At 39.5% G+C, this 19,262-nt stretch overlaps 1 protein-coding gene across 4 annotated transcripts in view; it reads right to left on the bottom strand.

The window, feature by feature from the left end:
• The window catches only part of TRIP12 (thyroid hormone receptor interactor 12), a 155,245-nt gene that overhangs the window by 20,525 nt on the left and 115,458 nt on the right, over positions 1-19,262 (bottom strand). For 2 of the 4 annotated variants that reach the window (XM_067558547.1, XM_067558676.1), the window contains 11 exons: positions 17,115-17,287; positions 16,528-16,601; positions 16,246-16,445; positions 15,234-15,361; positions 14,823-14,974; positions 13,807-13,949; positions 12,308-12,464; positions 9,877-9,975; positions 9,219-9,333; positions 8,062-8,216; positions 7,289-7,453 (listed from right to left, as the gene is read on the bottom strand). In XM_067558547.1, coding sequence (XP_067414648.1) covers positions 7,289-7,453; positions 8,062-8,216; positions 9,219-9,333; positions 9,877-9,975; positions 12,308-12,464; positions 13,807-13,949; positions 14,823-14,974; positions 15,234-15,361; positions 16,246-16,445; positions 16,528-16,601; positions 17,115-17,287 — 1,561 coding nt within the window. The remainder of the gene's footprint in view (positions 1-7,288; positions 7,454-8,061; positions 8,217-9,218; positions 9,334-9,876; positions 9,976-12,307; positions 12,465-13,806; positions 13,950-14,822; positions 14,975-15,233; positions 15,362-16,245; positions 16,446-16,527; positions 16,602-17,114; positions 17,288-19,262) is intronic. The other 2 variants (XM_067558615.1, XM_067558753.1) reach the window with 1 other exon arrangement.

The raw sequence follows: 19,262 nt of genomic DNA, 5'->3' as shown, positions 1-19,262 counted from the left end.
CAGGAATCAAAGGCATGCCATTGCTGTGGTTTGTGGACGCTGGTGGAGCATGGGAATGAGGGTGGGCATTGTAGCAAACTTGTCCGTGGACAGGCATGCTTTGGCAGTAGTAGAGTCTAGAGTAGCTCCAATGAAGACTATTAACTGTGAAGGTATGACTAGATTTTTTTCATGTTGGTTACTGACTGCTCCTCAAGAAGACAGTGACCCTTGATGAGCCAGTTGTCCAGGAAGGGAAAGAAGATTATTCCCATCAGATGAAGATGGGCTACAACAGCTGAGAGGAGCTTTTTAAAGAGCATTAAGGCAGTTGAAAGGCAGGCATGGTCCTTGCCAATCACAAGTCATAGGACGCTTCTGTGGGAAGGGTGTATAGCATATGAAAGCATGCATCCTGGAGATCAAGGGAGATGAACTAGTACCCTGGATCCAAAGAGGGAATTAGTGCTGCCAAGGTTACCGTTCTTAACTGTTGGAATGCCTTTGTCCTCTTCCAACTCCTGAGGCCCACAATTAGACTCCACCTTCCTTTTTTTCTTGGGAACTGGGAAATATCTTGAGTAGAAGGCTTGTCCTACAAAATCTGCTGGAACAGGTTCAATCAAGTCATGAGTGGAGAGATTGTTCCTCCAGTCTTAAGAGACCTTTGTGAGAAGCGTCACTGAAAAAGGATGAGGACGGAAACTGGGGAGGAGGGATGGAACGGAACAGAAAGGAATAGACTACTGAAGCCAGCTCTACGATCAGTGTGTCAGAGGTGATGAACTCCCAGAAAGGTAGGAAATGGAAAAGACTGTATCAACAGGGGTGATGGAGGACAGGTTGGTGCTGCATATGATCCAAAAAGGGGGACAATTAGTGACATTCAACCAGTGAATCAAAACAGACAGACACTTGAAAGAAATCACCAACTGTGATGTCACTATGGAAGACAGACCCTTTTTAGGAAATGTGGGCCTCCTGTAAAGTTTGGTTGGTCTCACGGCAGTCTGGCAGTGAACTGTGTGAAACCATTGAATTGTCCGCAACTTGCTGTATTTTTTTTTGTCACCTGGTCGCCCTGGAGTCTGAATGAGTGGAGAGAACCATCCATGGCATCACTGAAAAGCTTACAGGAAGGTCCTCCACAGTGTTTTATACTTCCTGGGGAAGGTTAGAGGTTTGCAGCCATCATGCTTTGTGCATGACTACAGCAGTTGCCATAGACTGCAAAGCTGTGTCAGCTGCATTGAGTGAGGACTGAAGGGAAGCCTTAGCAATTGGCTGGCTTTCTGTGATTAGGGCCTGAAACTGCTCCATCTGGTCTAGAAGCAGATCTTCAATAAAATGAGCAATTTGGAATTTGTAAAATTATACTTTGGCATCAAGTCCTGCTAGTTGGCAACTCAAAATGAAGGAATACCTTTTTCAGCTAAGGCAGTCCAGGCATGTAATCTCCTTGTCAGGAGGGAGGATCTAGATGGATACCATCTGTTTCTTTTGATGACAGCATTGATGACTAGAGAGTTACGGAAAGGATGGGAAAGTAGATACTCTGAACACTTGGCAGGAAAATAGTACTACTTAAATCAGCCTACAAAAAAGTGGGAAGGGTATGGTCACTGGTGTTTGCCACTTTGTACGGGCTGGTGACAAAGCATCATTGAAGGGAGGGGCAACCTTGCCTTGGAGAGAAGCATGTAAGATGTTCAGCAGGGAATGCTGAAGTTCTTGTATTTTCTCCAACAGTACCTGTAAGACCTCTGCAATCCTTTACATGAGACTCTGAAAGTCATCTATGTAGGATGGCAGGGGTGGGTTAATAGCTTTGTCTGGTGAGGAGCAGGGTTTGTGAAAAGGTGGTGTCTCTGCTATACCTAGCTTTCAGGGACCTCTTGTACGATGGCATCTTTGCCATAAGGAGTCCAAAGGTTCCAAAGAGCCCACTGTGCAGGCCATAAGGGAAGGGAGAAGGACCCAAGGGTACTTTCGCAGCGTTGACAAGTCAGTAATCTGCTGGGACTCTCCTACTCAGAATGCACCTCAATGTAAGGAGAAGGTTCGAAGGGGACGGTTGTGTAATCCTGGACATCAGAGTCAGTGGAAGTGTCCTCATCTGTGTGCAGTGGAGGAGCAACAGGTGTTGGTACTGGAGTCACATTGGCCAAAAAGAGATGGACAACTGCATCAGTACCAGCAACTGAATCTTCATGGAAGGATGTGGCAGTACCAGAGGATGAGTTAGTACTGGCAGGAAAGTCCTTTCTGTATCCCTTAGCAGAGTGGCTTCTGGCTCTTCCAATATTCAGAGATCCTCATGAGTAAGGGAACCAGGACAGTGCTGGAGAACATGGGATCTCAGTACCTGAGGAAACAGAAGCCTGAGCAGTAAGTGTCCCAGGATGTAAAGTCTTATTCTCTGGTCAACAGGGTGACCTTCCCATTCTCTTGGTCTCCCTCAGAGGGTTTTTTTGTTTGTTTTTCCCCCCCCTGAAGGCTCCGTGGTCTTTGCTAACTGGAACTGAGGCTAGTATAGTCACCACAGCATTCTGAGCACTTGAGGCTGAAGTTCAGGACCTGCAGATCTCAGGGAGTACTCCACAAGCAGCAGTTTCAATCTATCCTCCCTCAGCCTTCTGGTCTGCTTTTGAATGAAAGGAGACCTTGCACTGCGGTATGTGCGTCTTTCCAAACGCAGCTGGAGTATCTGTCTCTGAGAGGGAAAGAACTCTGGCAGATCTGAAGCCTGGAGTCTTTGGCATAGCCTGTGAGTAAAGGATAAGAGATAGAGAGGGGCTGAGAGGAAAATAGGCTCTGGCCAGGCAAACATAAGATGGGGAAATCCCATCAAAAGCACTTAGCTGTGCTAAATTAAGAAGAAAATAGTAAAATGAAACAAACAAAAAGGAGTATAAACAAAGAAAAAACAAGCCAAATCAACTAGCTAGTGGACATCATGATGCTCTGCTTCAAGCCACAGACGGTTAAGAACAAACTAGAGCGGTGGCAGATCCGCTCCGCCCAATACACTCTCCTACCATGAAGATGAGTAGGGTTCAAGCGCAGATCTGCCTGACAACAATATCTGATCAAGAGTGCACAGGTGTGCACACTTCCTAACATGGAGCACCCATTGAGACAATACCTCAAAGACGACACTACCTCAACATCATAGGACCTTGGTGCCTCTGAGGAAACGTTACGGTCACTGAATTCAAGCACCACCCAGACACTGCAAGTTCATATCCAAGTTAAGAGAGAAATCTGAAGTAAACAAAGCAGACTTATCGTTCCAACCTGCCTCTATCAAAAGGAGAATTTAATTTTGGGGAAACAATCAGAGTACAGCAGAATATTCAGTAGGCACTGAAAAAATGGTTACCTATCTTGTAACTGTCGTTCAGGATGAGATGCAGACATGTATTCCATGTAGGTGTGTGACCCCAGTGCACTGATGAAGGAAAACTTTGTCTAGCCATACCTGTAAGGGTAGCGCTTGTGCTCTGCATCTGTAGCCCCTCCCCTTGCAACGGTGGTGCCAGCTCAACACCCTCAGTTCCTTCACATCAAATATCAGAAGTACAAACTTCAATGCAGAGGAGTTGAAGGTCAGGTCATGGAATACATGTCTGTGTCACATCTCAATGAACAGTCACAGGTAGGTAACTTTCTTCTTTTAGTAGATGCGGTCTTGGATTCCATGTGGGTGCCTCACAAGCTGTATTTGGAGGAGGTGGAGCTTGGAGTCTATTTAAAGAAGGACTGCCTTCCTGAAGTTTGCATCTGATCTGGATGCAGCTGTAAGGGCACAATGGTGTGCAAAGGTATAAACAGAGGACCAAGCGACCATTCTGCAAGTGTCCAATATAGGAATGCCATTTAGAAATGCACCTGACATTGCCTGAGCTCTCATGAAATGAGCTTATACCCCTTCAGGATGCACAGCCCTGGGCTACTTCGTATGCGGTCATGATACAGGAAATTATACACCTGGAGACTGTGTGTGAAGAGACCACTTGACCCTTCATTCAATCCGCACATGAAACAGATGAGGTGAGGAACAAAGGTTTAGTTGTGTCCAGATAAAAAGCTAGACAAATCACCTGACATCCAGTATGTGAAGACACTGTTCCTGTGGGGTTATATGAGGCTGAGGGAAGAGTAATGGAAGTTATACTGTGTTCAAGTAAAACTGGGAAACTATTTTCTTTCTTTCTTTTTTTTTAAATCAGAACACAAATCTTAGGATGTGGTTGCAGGATTACTAGTCTTTGGAAAATTGTGTGAAAGGAGACTCTGCCTCAAAGCCTGCAACTCACACACTCTCCTTGCAGATGTTAAATCGCCACAAGGATGGCAGTTTTCTGACACAGAAGGGAGAAGGAAGCTGCCCACGGTTCAAATGAAGGTCCTACAAAGGAACGGGTTCTTTACCCGGTGGGTGGAGACAAATGACTCCTTTCAAGAGCATCGCTGCCATGGAGTTTGAAAACACTGACTTTCCATGGACAGATGATGAAATGCCAAAATAACCACCAGGTGGACTCTCAATGAGCTAAGTACAAAGCCAGAAGACTGAAGGGGTAATAGGTACTCCAAGATGTCCTGGATACAAGCCACTGTCAGTTGAACTTCCTGTGTTAATGACCATGCCAACAACTGTTTCCACTTGGCCTAACAGGCTGCTCTGGTGGAGGGCTTCCTCCTGTTAAGCAAGATCTGACAGACTGCTTCTGATCATCATTCATACTCATCTAACCACACAGAATCCATGCAAGATGCAGGAGGCTGAGTGCTGGATGCAAAGCCTGACTATGATGTTGAGTCAGGAGGTTGGGATGAAGAGGATGGGATATGGAAGGCCAAAACAGATAGTGTGAGGAGATCAGAGAACCAACATGGTCTCAGCCATGTTGAAGTAGTAAGAAAGAATGAGCTTGGCACAGTCCAATTTCAGCTTGAGAACAGCCTGGGGTTGATTGGAATCAGAGGAAAGGCATATATGATTGCTGATTCCCAGCTCTTGCCTACCTTCCTTATGAGAGCCAGGGTCTGAACTGCCTTTCCTATTTCCCCCCCATATGAGGTAGGATCTGGGGGTCTGAGCCCCACTTCCTGCCCTTGTGTGTGCACCAGGCTCTGGAGGAACCTGTCCATTTATGGGGTTCTGATCTGTGGGGTGAGAGGATCCTAGCCTGAGCTCCAGCCCAAGCCCAGAAGTCTACACTGCAATGAAACTGCCCTACAGCTCGACCCCACAAGCCTGAGTCAGCTGGTATGGGCCAGCCACTGGATTTTCTTCGCTGTGTAGATGTACCCTCAGAGCTAGTATTTCAGGCTGTATTAATCTCTACTGGATGTTCTCTTTCATCTGAGAAATCTCACTGAGATGAATAGGCCATTTCACACCTCTGATCTTGATATGCTGCTGCTGATGGATGTGTAGAGCCCTCCCACTAAAGCAAAGAGGTTGGTATGGGGCTTCTTCAAATGATTACTCCTCTTTCGCAAGTGAAGCCATGTCTACACTACAGAGCTTACAGCAGCACACCTGCACCAATGCAGCTGCGCCGCTTTAAGATATACTTATGTAGCTGCTCTAGGCAGATGGGAGAGCGCTCTCCTAACGGCATAATAAAACCACTTCCATGAGCAGTGGTAGCTATGACAGCGGGAGATTTCCCACAAACATAGCACTGTCCACAATGGCGTTTCTATCGGTGTAACTTAACTGGTATAAAAGTGGTAGAGTAGACAAGCCCTGACATGCAGACTGTCTCTGACTGAAATTCATCCCGTCGATACATACAAAACAGTGAGTTTTACAGATTTTTCACTCTATTGCTAACAAATTCAGCTGCCCCAACATTACTACAGGGAGCCCTAGCGAAGACTGGGCTCTAGTATTAACACAGCATCGTTTACATCTGAGCTGAGCTGGATGACACGGTGATTAACAAGCCAGTAGCCAATCTTCATCGCTGCCACTAGTGGAGCTGAACTGATATTAGTAACTGGGAATTTTTTTGAAAATTTCCCCTAACATAGACAACATGCAAAGTTATCAAATCACTAAAGTCTCAGTGGGACATCTAACTCAGTGGAATACATGCTCCTACAAACATCCTGCAGTTTAGCAAAGCAAATATTTGCTTGTACTAGAGATCTAGGATGACTTCAAAGTCCCAGACCGTTCAGATATGAGGAAAGGACAGATGACAGGAAAGACCCAAAAAACACATAATAAAACCACATTCTTCTGGTAAAGGTTTTTGTAAAAATAATTGAATAAATAAATAAGTAAATAAATAAAACATTAAAAAAGACTCAATTACCAACTGAAGTTTGAAGACTGAACTCTTGATGGGAAGTTTAGGGCAAGTACTAAACCTTTATCACTTATCAAAAACACATGGCACCAAAACTCAGATGATTAAAAGAAACACTAAAGGGAACATTGAAAAAGAGTTCATGGCATTAAAGGCAGAACTGAGGCAAAAATATATCTTCAAGAATTGCATTAAGGTATCAAAGCTCTTCTGAGAAAAATAGCTTTACACTTTCACTTTTATCAAAAAATTAGATGCAGACAATTTTCTTGAAGCAAAGTGAAGAAATTCTTATGTCATGCCTCAACTATCATGGCTGCTTTAAAAACTAAAGAACTCAATAAAGTCCTGACTTTTTGACCTTCTATTGGATAAGTATTTTAATTTGTGCATTTATCAGACTCTGCTAAATCAGAAAACTCAGTCTAACTTCAAAATACATGATGACATTTGTCTCTCAATTTATTCATTTTTCTCCAACATGTATGAGAAGTCTCAACTGTTTTGGATGTGGGTGTAATATTCCTGATGTATCTACAGAGCTGCTGAGCAGTACCCCAATATACATAGGTTACCTAAATAAACCCTTCTCTATAATACCAGATTATTACCAACACTGTTAAAAAGAGGATAGAAGTGTAATACAGTTAACTGTGTTTATATGCAACACAGACTGTGCCTTGAGGGCTAATAAAAACTAGGAATTCACTCATTGGATAATGTAGATTCGTCAGTATTTTTATAAAAAAGGTCACTGTGGTTGCCCATTGCTAGCAAATTATTTACAACTTTGACTTCAAATTGATATATCAGTATTACTATTTCTTTTATAAACAGTAATAACAGTCCTAAGACTATATAAATTAAGTATTTATAATAAGATAAATACGTTCACTCTATTTCAGCTATGGTTTGCAAAAATCCAGAAATACGTAAAATAAAAAGATTGACCTTTCCCTTTATATAAATTACCCTCCTACCTGTGATCTGTCCTGTTCAAGTCTTTTCTTCTGCCTCACTATATCTTCAAGATGATATACTGATCTGGCTACTACTGGATCGATATTAAACAAATCATGAGAGGTTAGGGAAGTTTCCTGTCGTAACATCCATTTGTAGAAAGGAAGGCCAAGGGGAAGGTCCACCTGGAAGCCAAAGCAGTATTGTTTTTAAATGAATAGTTAATGCAAAACAGTTTCAATAGCTTAAGTTCTGAAGTTTCATTCCCTTACAGCCAAGGCTGGAACTGAGCAGTACGTTTTCCAACACATTACTTGGCCTAGTTGAGAGTGGTCTGTCATGTGGTATAGACAGTACTTTGGGATAAATTTGTAGTGGAGATTTTAATATACAGGACAGTTATGTTGAAAGACCTAGTGTTGTAGTGATTAGCAAATTAAGAATGAATTTTCAGTGCTTGCTGCTCTAGGACAAGCCACACAGAATTTTGGGCTAAACACACAAAGGAATAAAAATCACAATGGAGACAGAAATTAGGTGCTATCTCTTCCAGAGAAAGATGAGCTCTGGTCACTCTGGAGAACCTCTAACAAGATTACAACCCATCTTCATTTTAAAATACTGACTGACAGAGTGTGTTAAAATTCAGGTTCTCTCAATATTAAGCCATAATCAGAATCACAGCATTACCAACTTTGTCTTCCTGAATCTAGCAGTAAGTGTTCAACGTTGGAACCTCCAGAAAATATTGTTGTATATAAACTTCAGATAAATATCAAAATTTCATTCTTACCAATCTAAAATCCATGATAGCCTTGGCCATTAGTTTTCCCAGAAAACGGAACTTCATTTTAACCTTTGCAATGTGAGCAGGTTTAGCTGTTCTACCAAAGGGAAGTGCAAATAGGCCTTGGAGATTATGAATATACTTTGTGCCTTCTTGGTTTCCTGTTGAAAAAAATGATCGTTCTTGAGTATGAAGGTCCTGTGACAAACTGGGAAAATATCTATCATTTCTTATGAATATTATGTGTGACTGTTTTCCTGTTCAAGTGTGTATTGCTGCCTGCCTGTATGTTTAGAGTTTACCAAAGAAGACTGTAAAAGGACTAAGGTATCAAGTAGAAAAGGTAAAACAATGGCACAAAACAGCTTTGAATACCCAGCTTCAAATGAGTTAAGATAACAATGGTTGGGCCACCAACTGGGGCAAGACATTACATAGCTGACTCCATCCACACTAGGACATTTTACTCATTCCAAGGCTAAACCTGGGATCAAAGGAGATCCTAAAAGATCAAATTGCCTTAGCAATCAAAGAGGTACCAGAAAGGGGGATGGGGGGAAGAAGAGGGCAGAGAGGCCTCAGTATGGGTCACTTAAAAGGACTGCAAGTCTGAAACACTCAGAAGAAGGAAGCTATAAAGGAGTGTAAGCTGGTTCTCCCAACATTAACCTTAGCTAAGAGAATGTGTGTACAGGTCTCTTATTTTAAGTCCACTTCTAAATGCTGTGTACCTTTTGGATAAAACAAATCACGTTTTCTTTTGATAAAGTTATTTCTTTCTCATTGCAAATGTATGTTATCACAGGCTTCTGGAGAAAATCTCTTGCAAGTGCCAACTCCAGTTTCTCTTGCTGGATTAGTCAGGGCTGGTTCCCAGGTGGCTGTAACCGAGGTCCTGGTCAGAGTAGGCAAATTGCAGAGTTCCACCTTAGGTGAGGTAAAGATCTGAGGCCTGATGTCTGTGGGAGGGAATCAGGGGGACGGGGGAGGTACACTCAGAGACTCCTGAAAAGGGGCAGGGGCGCAGCTAGCCCAGTAACCATACACCAGATGCCCTTTGACAATCATTCTTTTTTGGGTATTTAAGGCATTACTACCTGGAAGTCCCAAAGGACAGTTTCTGAAGCAGCTGAGAGTACACTGACAATCACAAAAACAGTTACCTTTTGGATTGGATAGAGTTACTTCTTCTCCTCTCCAGAGGCCTAAGTCTGCTCTCTGTAGTTCCTGAGATACAAGTGCATAAAACTCTAGTGTCGGTCCTAGACCTGTGCCAACCTTTAGAGAGAAAAGGTAATTTTTCCATTTAAAAAAATGTTTTGAATATTAAAATGTTAAGTGTGAGCTGTGCAATGATGTAGAACAGTTACATTCATTACAATTTCTTCCTCCAGAAAAAGTCCTTTCTTTAACCAAAAACTCATTAACAGCTATTAATAAAACTGCAGAAATGTAGAAAAAAATACATTGAAGAGGGATACTGACCAAACAGAATATTTATTACCTCACCTAGTGACAAAGCTAAAGACATGCATGTGTGCTTGCTCAGAATAAGATTTTTTTCTAATTTTAAACTGAACGCATTTCTGACTGCTGAAATTTAGTCAGTGCACTTACAGGTGAAAAGCACGTTTCAACTAACTACTTGGAGGACAGTCAGAAGCCAGTCATAATTGGAAAAAGCAGGTGTGTGTGTGTGGCTAGAATTTTTAGCTGCCAGTAATGGGACAAGAGTCTGACCATGTTTTTCTACGGCAATTACAGCATTTATATGAACATTCATTAAAAAGGGTTAATGCAGTCACAACAGCCACTACTTACTTCATTCTCATACTGGATTTCCAACATAGCTCTCGAACTGCCTAAATCTTGCATCACAGATTCTGCCTGTTTCAACAGCTCTTCTCTGTTCACAGTGCGCTACATTAGAGACATTTTAGGCAATAGAATTAGGTTTTGCAAATCTCAATTCCTTAGCAAGCTAGGCAGTTACAACAACAGGAAACAAAATTTTGGAGTGAAAGTTTGTAGTAAAGTATTTGGCAGAGTCCCACGTGATAGTCTCATAATGAAACTAGGGAAAAATGGTCTAGATTAAATTACCATAAGGCAGGCATAAAACCAGTTAAAAGACCGTACTCAAAAGGTAGTTATCAATAATTTGTCAGACTGAAGACTTATCTAGTGGAGTCCCACAAGGGTCTGTCCAGTTCTGTACTATTCAATATCTTCATTAATGACTTGCATAATGGAATAGAAAATATGCTTATAAAAATCTGAGAATGACACCACTGTGGACAGGATTGCTAGCTCTCTGGAGGATAGGAATAGAATTCAAAATGACCTTGACAGATTGAAGAACTGGTCTGGCATCAATACAAGCAACTACTTGTAGGAAGATAAAATCAAACGCACAAATACAAAAAAGGGGAATAACTGGTTATGGAGTAGTATTGCTGAAAAGGATCTGGGGGTCAAAATATAATCATAAATTGATTGTGATGTAGTTGCCAAAAAAAAAAAAAAAAAAGGCTAATACAATTCTAGGGTGAATTAACGAGGTTGTCATTTGTAAGACATGAGTTGTAACTGTCCTGTTCTACTTGGCATTAATGACACTCTAGCTGAAGTACTGTGTCCAGTTAGGTACCACACTTCAAGAAAGATGTGGACAAATTAGAGAGAGTCCAGAAAAGAGCAACAAAAATGATGGAAGGTTTAGGAAACCTGACCTATGAGGAAAGGTTAAAAACTAGGCATGTTTAGTCTTGAGAAGAGAAGAATGAGGGAGAATCTGATAACAGTCTTCAGATTTGTTAAGGGCTCTTATAAAAAGGACAGTGATCAATTGTTCTCCATATCTACTGAAGGTAGGACAAATAGTAATGGGCTTAAGCTGTGGCCAGGGAAATTTAGGGTAGATAATAGAAAAATATTATAAGGGTAGTTAAGCCCTAGCATAGGAAAGTTCCACAGGAGGTTTTGTAATCTTCAATCACTGGAGGTTTAAGAACAGGTTGGACGAGCACCTATCAGGGATGGTTTAGGTTTACTTGATTCTGCCTTAGCACAACTGGGGTATGGACTAGATGACCTCTCAAAGTCCCTTTGATCCCTACATTTCTAGGATTCTAAATAAAATAATTTGCTTTTTAACATGTATTACTTTTATATAAGCAAGAAACTTAGTTCAGTGGTGAACTATTTATATGAAATTCTTATTAAAAGTTGTTTCATGTCAAATGTAAACTGGTAATCCTACAATTGTAGAAGTGTGTACTAGTAGGGAGCATTTTTGCTCTGAACCAGAAAAAGTTTAAGTCTCAACACTAGCACTGGAGCATCATAGTAGAAATTATCAGCTGATATGTTGCCCACCCAGCACCCTCTTCACCCGGGGAGAGGCATTGGGGTCCCTCCAGTGGGCTGAGACTGGGTTAATGGTTTGTGAAGCTGACAGAAGCCCTCTACCATGTGGCATGGATTACAAAGGAAGAATGACCTTAATAGGACAAGTTATTGCAGATAGTTCCCAGAAGTGTTACTTAAGAAGATGTGACCCAGTTAAGCCACATTCCTGGTATCTTGTCTTCATCCTCTGGTGTCCAGAACAATAAATTACTAGGGTCTGGTGGCTGTCAAAGAGGGAGTTAAATATCCAAGGCTATCAGTTTTCTCATCATGTCTGAGGTTCATAATTATGCTGTGTACAAGGGATGGTAAAGTTCTAAGAATGCATTATACTGAATACTTAAGCATATGGATACTTTTCTGTTGTGCTCTATTTATATGCCTTTTCCAGAATCATTAGCAGAAAACACCAAATCAGGAGAATATAACAAGAATAAGCCTAGAAAAAGAACCTTTAAGTGCTTACATCTATACAAGGCATGTACAAGTGTAGCACAAAACATTTTTTCCAACAACCAAGTTTAAATTCCACAAGTAGACAATGCCTCCAATCTTTAAAATATCCAAAATGGGTTGGGGAAGAGTTGTACAATGTGTGCCAGCTACCTCTGCGTCCCAATGGCATATATTCAGTGGGGTACACTTGATTCTTTTGGGAGTTTGCGGCCGCTACCCCTGGCCCTTGTCTCAAATCCCACTTGAGACATATACTGGCACGACAGAGATTGTGTCATTTTGAGCAAACACTAAGATCTGCCTTCACTGGAAGCTGTGGAAGAATGATCCACATGGCAAACTACTACTCACTACCTTGTGAAATGGATTTTCGCATTACACTTACTTTTTTCCTGTCCAGTCGTGGTGCCACTCTGCTGTCCTGAGAATCTGACTGATTGATTTCTGGATTGGTATCTAGTAATCTCTGCATTGCTCGATCTCGATCAAAAGCAGTTACATAAAATAGCATTTGCCGGGTGTCAAACGGAAAGAAAAACGGGCTGTAAAGAGTTGGAATTAGTTAGTTTATACTGGAAATCTGAGAATGTAAATAGACTAAACAGGGGTTTCACATAATGCCTGAAAATATAGTTAGGCCAATTGTTACTGTCCTTTGGAGGTCACTTTTCCTAGTGTAAAGGATATTTCTGAGAACAAAAGACACTGAGCTTGAGATCAGGTATATTTAAAGGTAAAATCTTGGTGAAGAAGATTTTAAAAAGCAACCATTAGAAACCTAGAACATTCAGAGTGAAGGTTAAACCTCAACATTTGAAAATACAGATATACCCACTTAAAATTACCAGCCCCCTTCTTCTTAGCTCCTTCATACCTATTTTACAAGTAATATTTTCAGATCAAGGACTTTAAAAGCTCACAGCCCAAGGTTCTAGATGTCTTAATTTGGAAAGCCACTTTATTGGTACACCAACTGTATCACTGTCAACTACTTCGTTCCTCATTTTTCAGAGGGGCTTTAAGAAAACTGCAGTTTATGGAAGATGTAAATATGCAGAAGACATCATAGCTCATCATTCAGAACCTGCAAGGTGAGTAGCATTGAGCTGTATATATAAAATCATTTGTAAGAGTATGCTTAGTCTTCCACTACCTTTACAAATTTACTTTCCATTTTATAATCTAGACCTAGGAGGTTTTTTTGTTTGTTTTTAAACACCCACCCACCCAAATATACTAGCTCTGGATTTGATTATACGTCAGTAATTCATGCCTGTGGAATTTTAAGGAATAGAGAAAGTCTATTTGAGGTATATGTCAGTCAGGAATTTCAAAACTACATTGAGGAACGTGTAAAAATGGTAAAATAGACTACTGTATGATTCAGAGTAAAGATTTCCAGGTTTATCTTCCTGGTTCTCCTCAGAGCTTAAAGATAATGTGGAATAAAAGTCAAAATGCCATGAAAATGAAAGTATCTACCCTAACAGTCTGGACTAAGCCTAGAGCAGGAAAAGAATACAGCAATATGTCCCAAACAATACACTAAAAATCAGATCAGAGTAAAATATGCCTTACACTTGTCATCACAGTGCTGAAAGCTTTCAAGAACACTAGTCTGTGAATAGTAACCTAAAAATTTGCACAAAACTATCAGTGACAGTTGGAATCAATCCAAGTTTGTTTAACACTATATGCTTGGAATCAACCACGTCACCATATTACCTGAGAAGTCTCTTGTACCTGTATAAAATACCATTCTCACTTTAAGATGCACAGCACCATATGCTGTACAGGAGGAAATAACTGAGCCATAAAAGTGCAAAGTGATTTATTAAATTAAAATAAAGTTTTAAGTGTTGTAGAAAGACAGCCATTTCATACCATGTTTTTCCAAGCTCTGTCAGCCATGTTGGTATGTTTCCTGTCATGATTACCAAAGGATCCTGAAGCTGCCTGTTAGCTTTCGCTGTCAGTTTACTGTTGATAAATTCCGTGGTTGGAATAATCTCCTTGCAAACTGCATTCTGAGAGATCAAGAGACAGGGTGAGTCTATTTCAAAAAAAGTGTCGGAATTCAAAAGATACTAGCTTTTTTTTTCTTTTACTTTCTCTCTCATTACTCAAGTTGCTTTTTTGGGGGGTGGGAGTGGGAATGCTTTGAGAATTTTTACTATGTCTGTTCTTACCAAGGCTGATCAACCTGAGGTCCAAAGGACCTCCACTGTTCACTCCCATCATTCCTCTTCACAAGTTTTGCTCTTTCGGTTTAGAGGGAAAAAGAAGGGAGACTTGAAGACTTTTTAGAAAAGGACACTATGGAGTTTGACTGGCCATCACAAAATCCTCTGGTAGCCAAAAGCCATCACCTTACCAACAGAAGGTAAATTTGGCCAGGCGGAGCGGGGGCAGGGTGTCATGCAGGAGGGAGGGAAGGGTGTCACACCTGTGATATTACATCATTTTATGGATAGAGGGATAGGGTACCAAACACTGGTTTTGTCACAGAATTTAATAAGCAGGATTTATCTGATGTACAGCTAGTAAGTGGTCATCAAGTTCTATTTAAATTAGAGATGGGCATTTAAAATTTCAGATGTGTTATTTAAATAAGGAAATAGCAATATACTTAGTTTTATTATCCTAAATTTAAAGCTGTATTTTTGTAGTATTGTAAGAGTTCATGTACCCCACACCTTATGCTAAAATTCCCTATCATTTAATACTTCATTTTTATCTAGTTAGAGTAATGTTTAAGTTTTTACCATTTGAAATAGTTTGCTTGTGTGTATTGTCTCAATACCTTCAGCAATGACAGTTATCTACAAATTTACAGAAAGCCTTCTAAATGATTACTCACTTCATATAGTAGTATGAAGTAGTATAGAAGTATTACTCACTTCATATAGGTAATACCAATATCGACTGATAGCATGTAAAACTCTCAGAAGGAGGATAACATCTAGTGAGGGATCTTCAAATGTTATATTTTCAGGCGGCGTAAATACAAGGTAAACTTCTAAAGGATTTGACACTGAAGGGCACACACCATCTAGGGAGAGAAAAACTAGATCATTTCTATTGTCAAATAAATTAGTTGATTAATGTGTTAAAGTTCAAACTGATAGAAGCTTAGCATCTTGGACATGCGATCTATTTGGTTTTTTTTTTGATCACTTATTCAGAACAAAACCTAACAATTATAATTCAGAAAGTGTATATATAGAATTTTTAATTAAACGTATACAAAACAAAGTATTTTTTCTTTAAACACAAATAATCTTATATATCCCCAGGTAACAAGCACTCACCATGCCATAACTCATCATGCTTTTTTGAATTTCTAGGGGAAGTTTTCGTGGGAGCAGTTTGTGCCCTTCCTCTTTTACCACCAACACAGTCCTTATTACCATCTTCATCCTCTCGCACTGGTTTATACCTAAAAATTGAGATGCATTTAATATGGTTCTGGAATACTAGTAGATCAGAAAACAAAAGCAAGTTTAACAAAGATTCATTCAGGTTATCAGAATTTCATTTCAATGGCAAAGTTTAAACAACAACAAACAAGACATTTGGTTAAGCCACCAAATAAAACGTTTGGATCATAGGGAAAATAAAACATATTGGGGTGAAGGAGGGGAAGGAAAGTAGTAAATGACCAACTTCATGTATTATATAAGAGGGGGTGGACAGAGGAAATGCACTCAGTCCAAAACATGTTCTTTGTTCTTGAGCAGTTTCATACTTTGTGATGCACTATAGGTGCAAACACTTATAAAGACACTGTTGAACATAAGTGTGCTTCATGCAGTACCAGTCATACAAGGAAGACAGTCCCTTGCCCCAACGAACTTACAGCCTTAAGTTAGACAATACAATTGATACCCACTATGCTGGAATTTTGTTAACTTTTACCAAACTGATTAATACTTGTGAGCCTCTCAGAAGAGTTCCTGGAGCAGCAGGATATTTTTCTTCTATTGTCTGTAATTGTTCAAGGTTGATAAAAGAACATTTCCCTTAAATTAGCTTTCTCCATTTGAGAAGCACCCTTTTATTTTCATATTTCCAAAATAATTCATCAACTTCCTCCCCACTAGCTGTGATTGATACAGTGCAAGAAGTTTAATGGTTGCTAATCAACATTTGGTATGTAGGTCTTACTAAGTAAGTATTTTTCCATCAAATTTTCTCAGTGACCAAAAGGCACACCTTATACGCTACCTACAATTGAGATGCTTTAACTGTCTTGGGGCCTAATACATACTTACAACACAAAAATTTGGAGTGATTCTTCCCTGATCCCTCTGCCCTGCTTACCATATTGTGTGCGTCTTTGTCCAAATTCCAGCTCTTCCCAAAGGGTTGCTTTCATCATCTGTGGATTCCCTCTCCTCTTCAGCTTGTAAACTGAACTGTCTAACTGCTTGATACACAGTCATATTATATGGCAGCAAGTGATCTCCAATGTAAAACTGCAGTCTGTGCCTCACATTCCCTGAATTTAAGAACTGAGCAGCCTCAATAAAGCAAAGTAAACACAGGTTAAGAAGCAGATTCATTAGCCTCACACACAACTGTACACCAAGAATAGCAACTTACCAAAGATTCATCTATTTCTTCATCTGATCCATCGTCATCACTGTCCTCATCATCTTCTCTGACTCTTCCATACCCTAACAAGACAAGTTGGATATCCTTATTTGCACTTCAGAATAAAGTGATTATTCACAACACATGTAAACGTCAGTCCCATATTATTTTGTTTCCAAAGATATATCAATTAAAGAATATCAACTACACATCAAAACAGATGTAACATTTAGGAGATGCAAGTCTCATGTTCAACCTAAGCACCAACAGTGGAGGATGTGTACAGGAGGACAGAATCAGCCTGCAGGATAACCGAGAGATTGCAGCACCATAAACTACATGCAATGAGGGGAGATTTGGTACTAATAAAATCCTGCTTCTAGGGAGAGAAAACCTAGACAGCTATAAAGTGAGTAAACCTAACCAGTCAGCTGAACAAATTTATCATCTGTCTTTAATACTGCCCAGTCATTTACTTTATTAGTGCTCTGAGACTAGATTTATGAAGACTTTAATGTGACATCTTATCTGTTTTGGATATTTCTAAATATATTAAGCACCAAGAGTTTGCAAGGCTCTGTACAAGATATAAATACCTCTAACTACAAGGTATCTTTCAATGGCTTGCACCAAAGCCAAGGGATCTATCTTCACAGGTCCACCCTTCCACTGTTTCACGTTAGCACAATCTGGATGTCTCTGCAGCTGGCATTTTAACTGATGCGTGTTGAAAAATTTTAAAGCTTGGGATCCTCTGTTGAGAGAAAAACTCAAGATAATTTGTGAAAAAAGTTGCTACAGTTATTCTATTTTCTTTGTTCATTTCTATAATCAATATATTACACACACACACAAACTGTTCAGTTACAAGTAATTTAATATTTCAAAGTTTCTTACTCAAATTGACTCATTCTAGAAAACAAACAGGCTAAGAAATCGTAAGCTAACATGAACTCTGATGCTTAAAGCAAGCACCAGAAGTCAAATTAGGAACCTAAATAAAAGTATTTGATTTTCAGCAGGAGTTGCATATGCTAGAAGGAGAAGATAAAGCCATTTAGATATCTGAATTGAATGCACATAATGTTCAGCAAGTAACATTCAGTATTCATGTTTGAAGATTCAGTCAGAAGGTTCACTTTATTCAATTTTGAGTGTCATTTAAGTTTGGAAGTAGTTTCTACCCTTTTTTGCTGTTATTCTTGTTTTGGACTGCACATTTCTCTTATCAATTTCCTTTATTCTTATTCAGTTTTGCCTTTAACTTGCAATCTTTTTTTCCCAGTATCTGCTTTATTTAGTTTTTATATATGCTCCATCTTCTGTTTCTCTGGTCATTTCCTACCATATTTCTCCATTTATCTAATCTACCTCTCACTTCTCTACAGATGACGCAGTTTGAAACACTAAGCCTTCTGGTGCTGTTCCTGACCTCCAAGTACTAGTAGAGGAACAGAGGCTACCAAAAGTTTCAAACCCTTTAATACAGGTGTTGTCTACCAAGAATTTAGTAATCTAGCAGTTACACTTCTCTGGTACACTTAGCTTTCTAAAAAAGATCCTACAAATATCTGCATTTGTAATTCATTAAATTTATATTTGCTCCATTGATTAGTCAAATTGCACTTATTGAGAAATTTTATAAAATGATTAAACATGCACCATTCACAATGCAAAAAATACTCAATTCATAGGAAATTGCAGATTAAAATTGTCACAGCATGCACTGGTGGAAAATGTGTACAGCATGGCTGAATACTACACACAAATCTAATAAAATATTTTTATTTGAGAGTAAACAGGATTTAGGAGCCCTAATCATGGCCCTACTGTGCTGGGTACCAGACAAGCAGAACAAACAAGATGGTCTCTACCCCAAATAGAAAGTAACTTGGCATCTCAAATTTAGCTATAAATTTTAATTAAACTCCTCATATTTCCTCCCACTCACAAGAAAGGATATCCAAAGCAAAAAAGATACAATCCATTTGAAAAATGTAATTCCCATTAGCAGTTAATCTTGTCCTTTAGCAAAAGCAGCATATTACAACATTCTAAGGAATTACTGACACTTAAGCCTGTATCAAAAACGGCTGAATATTTTCAGAGTTCCCCCCCATTAAAAATCTTTCCATCCCTGCACACACATGCCACAATCTTTAACAGCATAAGCCATATCACTGACACACATTTAACATGCACTGTATAACACCAGGAAGTGAAGTCATTAATGGTAAAATAGTTTCCAGAAAGGGAGTATTAATCAATGCCTTTTATTAATTACACATCTTTTATTAAGATATGTAATTCTCATTTTAGAGGATACTAAACTTCTCAAAAATCCCAGGTTATTTGCTAATTACTCCCACCAAGTTACTTTATGAGGTTTTTATGCTAGATTATGGCAAATTAGATCTATGACAGTCAGTAACTTGATGACCTTGCATTAGTAGCTATATTCAAGTACAGAAGTAAACTGAATATAGTCAAAAAACTGAATACTTATAAAAACTTGTGTCTTAGAATCTGACCCAATCCAAGTTTAGAAGACAGACCTGGTACATACATTAAATACCAGATTTTCCATACAGATGTTTTAAAAAGTTTTATTGTGAGCAACTGTCACTCAACCAGATCATTACCCAAAAAAATTAAATCTTCACTTAGATTATGCAATACAAACATTGGCATTGTAATACAAATGTCACAAGATTAACTCTTCTAAAGTGAAATTAGAAAAGTTA

This window comes from Emydura macquarii, unplaced genomic scaffold (genome assembly GCF_026122565.2).
Source record: "Emydura macquarii macquarii isolate MOO-44397 ecotype Brisbane River unplaced genomic scaffold, CSIRO-AGI_Emac_v2 contig_18, whole genome shotgun sequence".
Taxonomy (NCBI): Eukaryota; Metazoa; Chordata; order Testudines; family Chelidae; genus Emydura; species Emydura macquarii.
The sequence above is the reverse complement of the archived record's forward strand: the minus strand, read 5'-3'. Positions and strand labels throughout refer to the sequence as shown.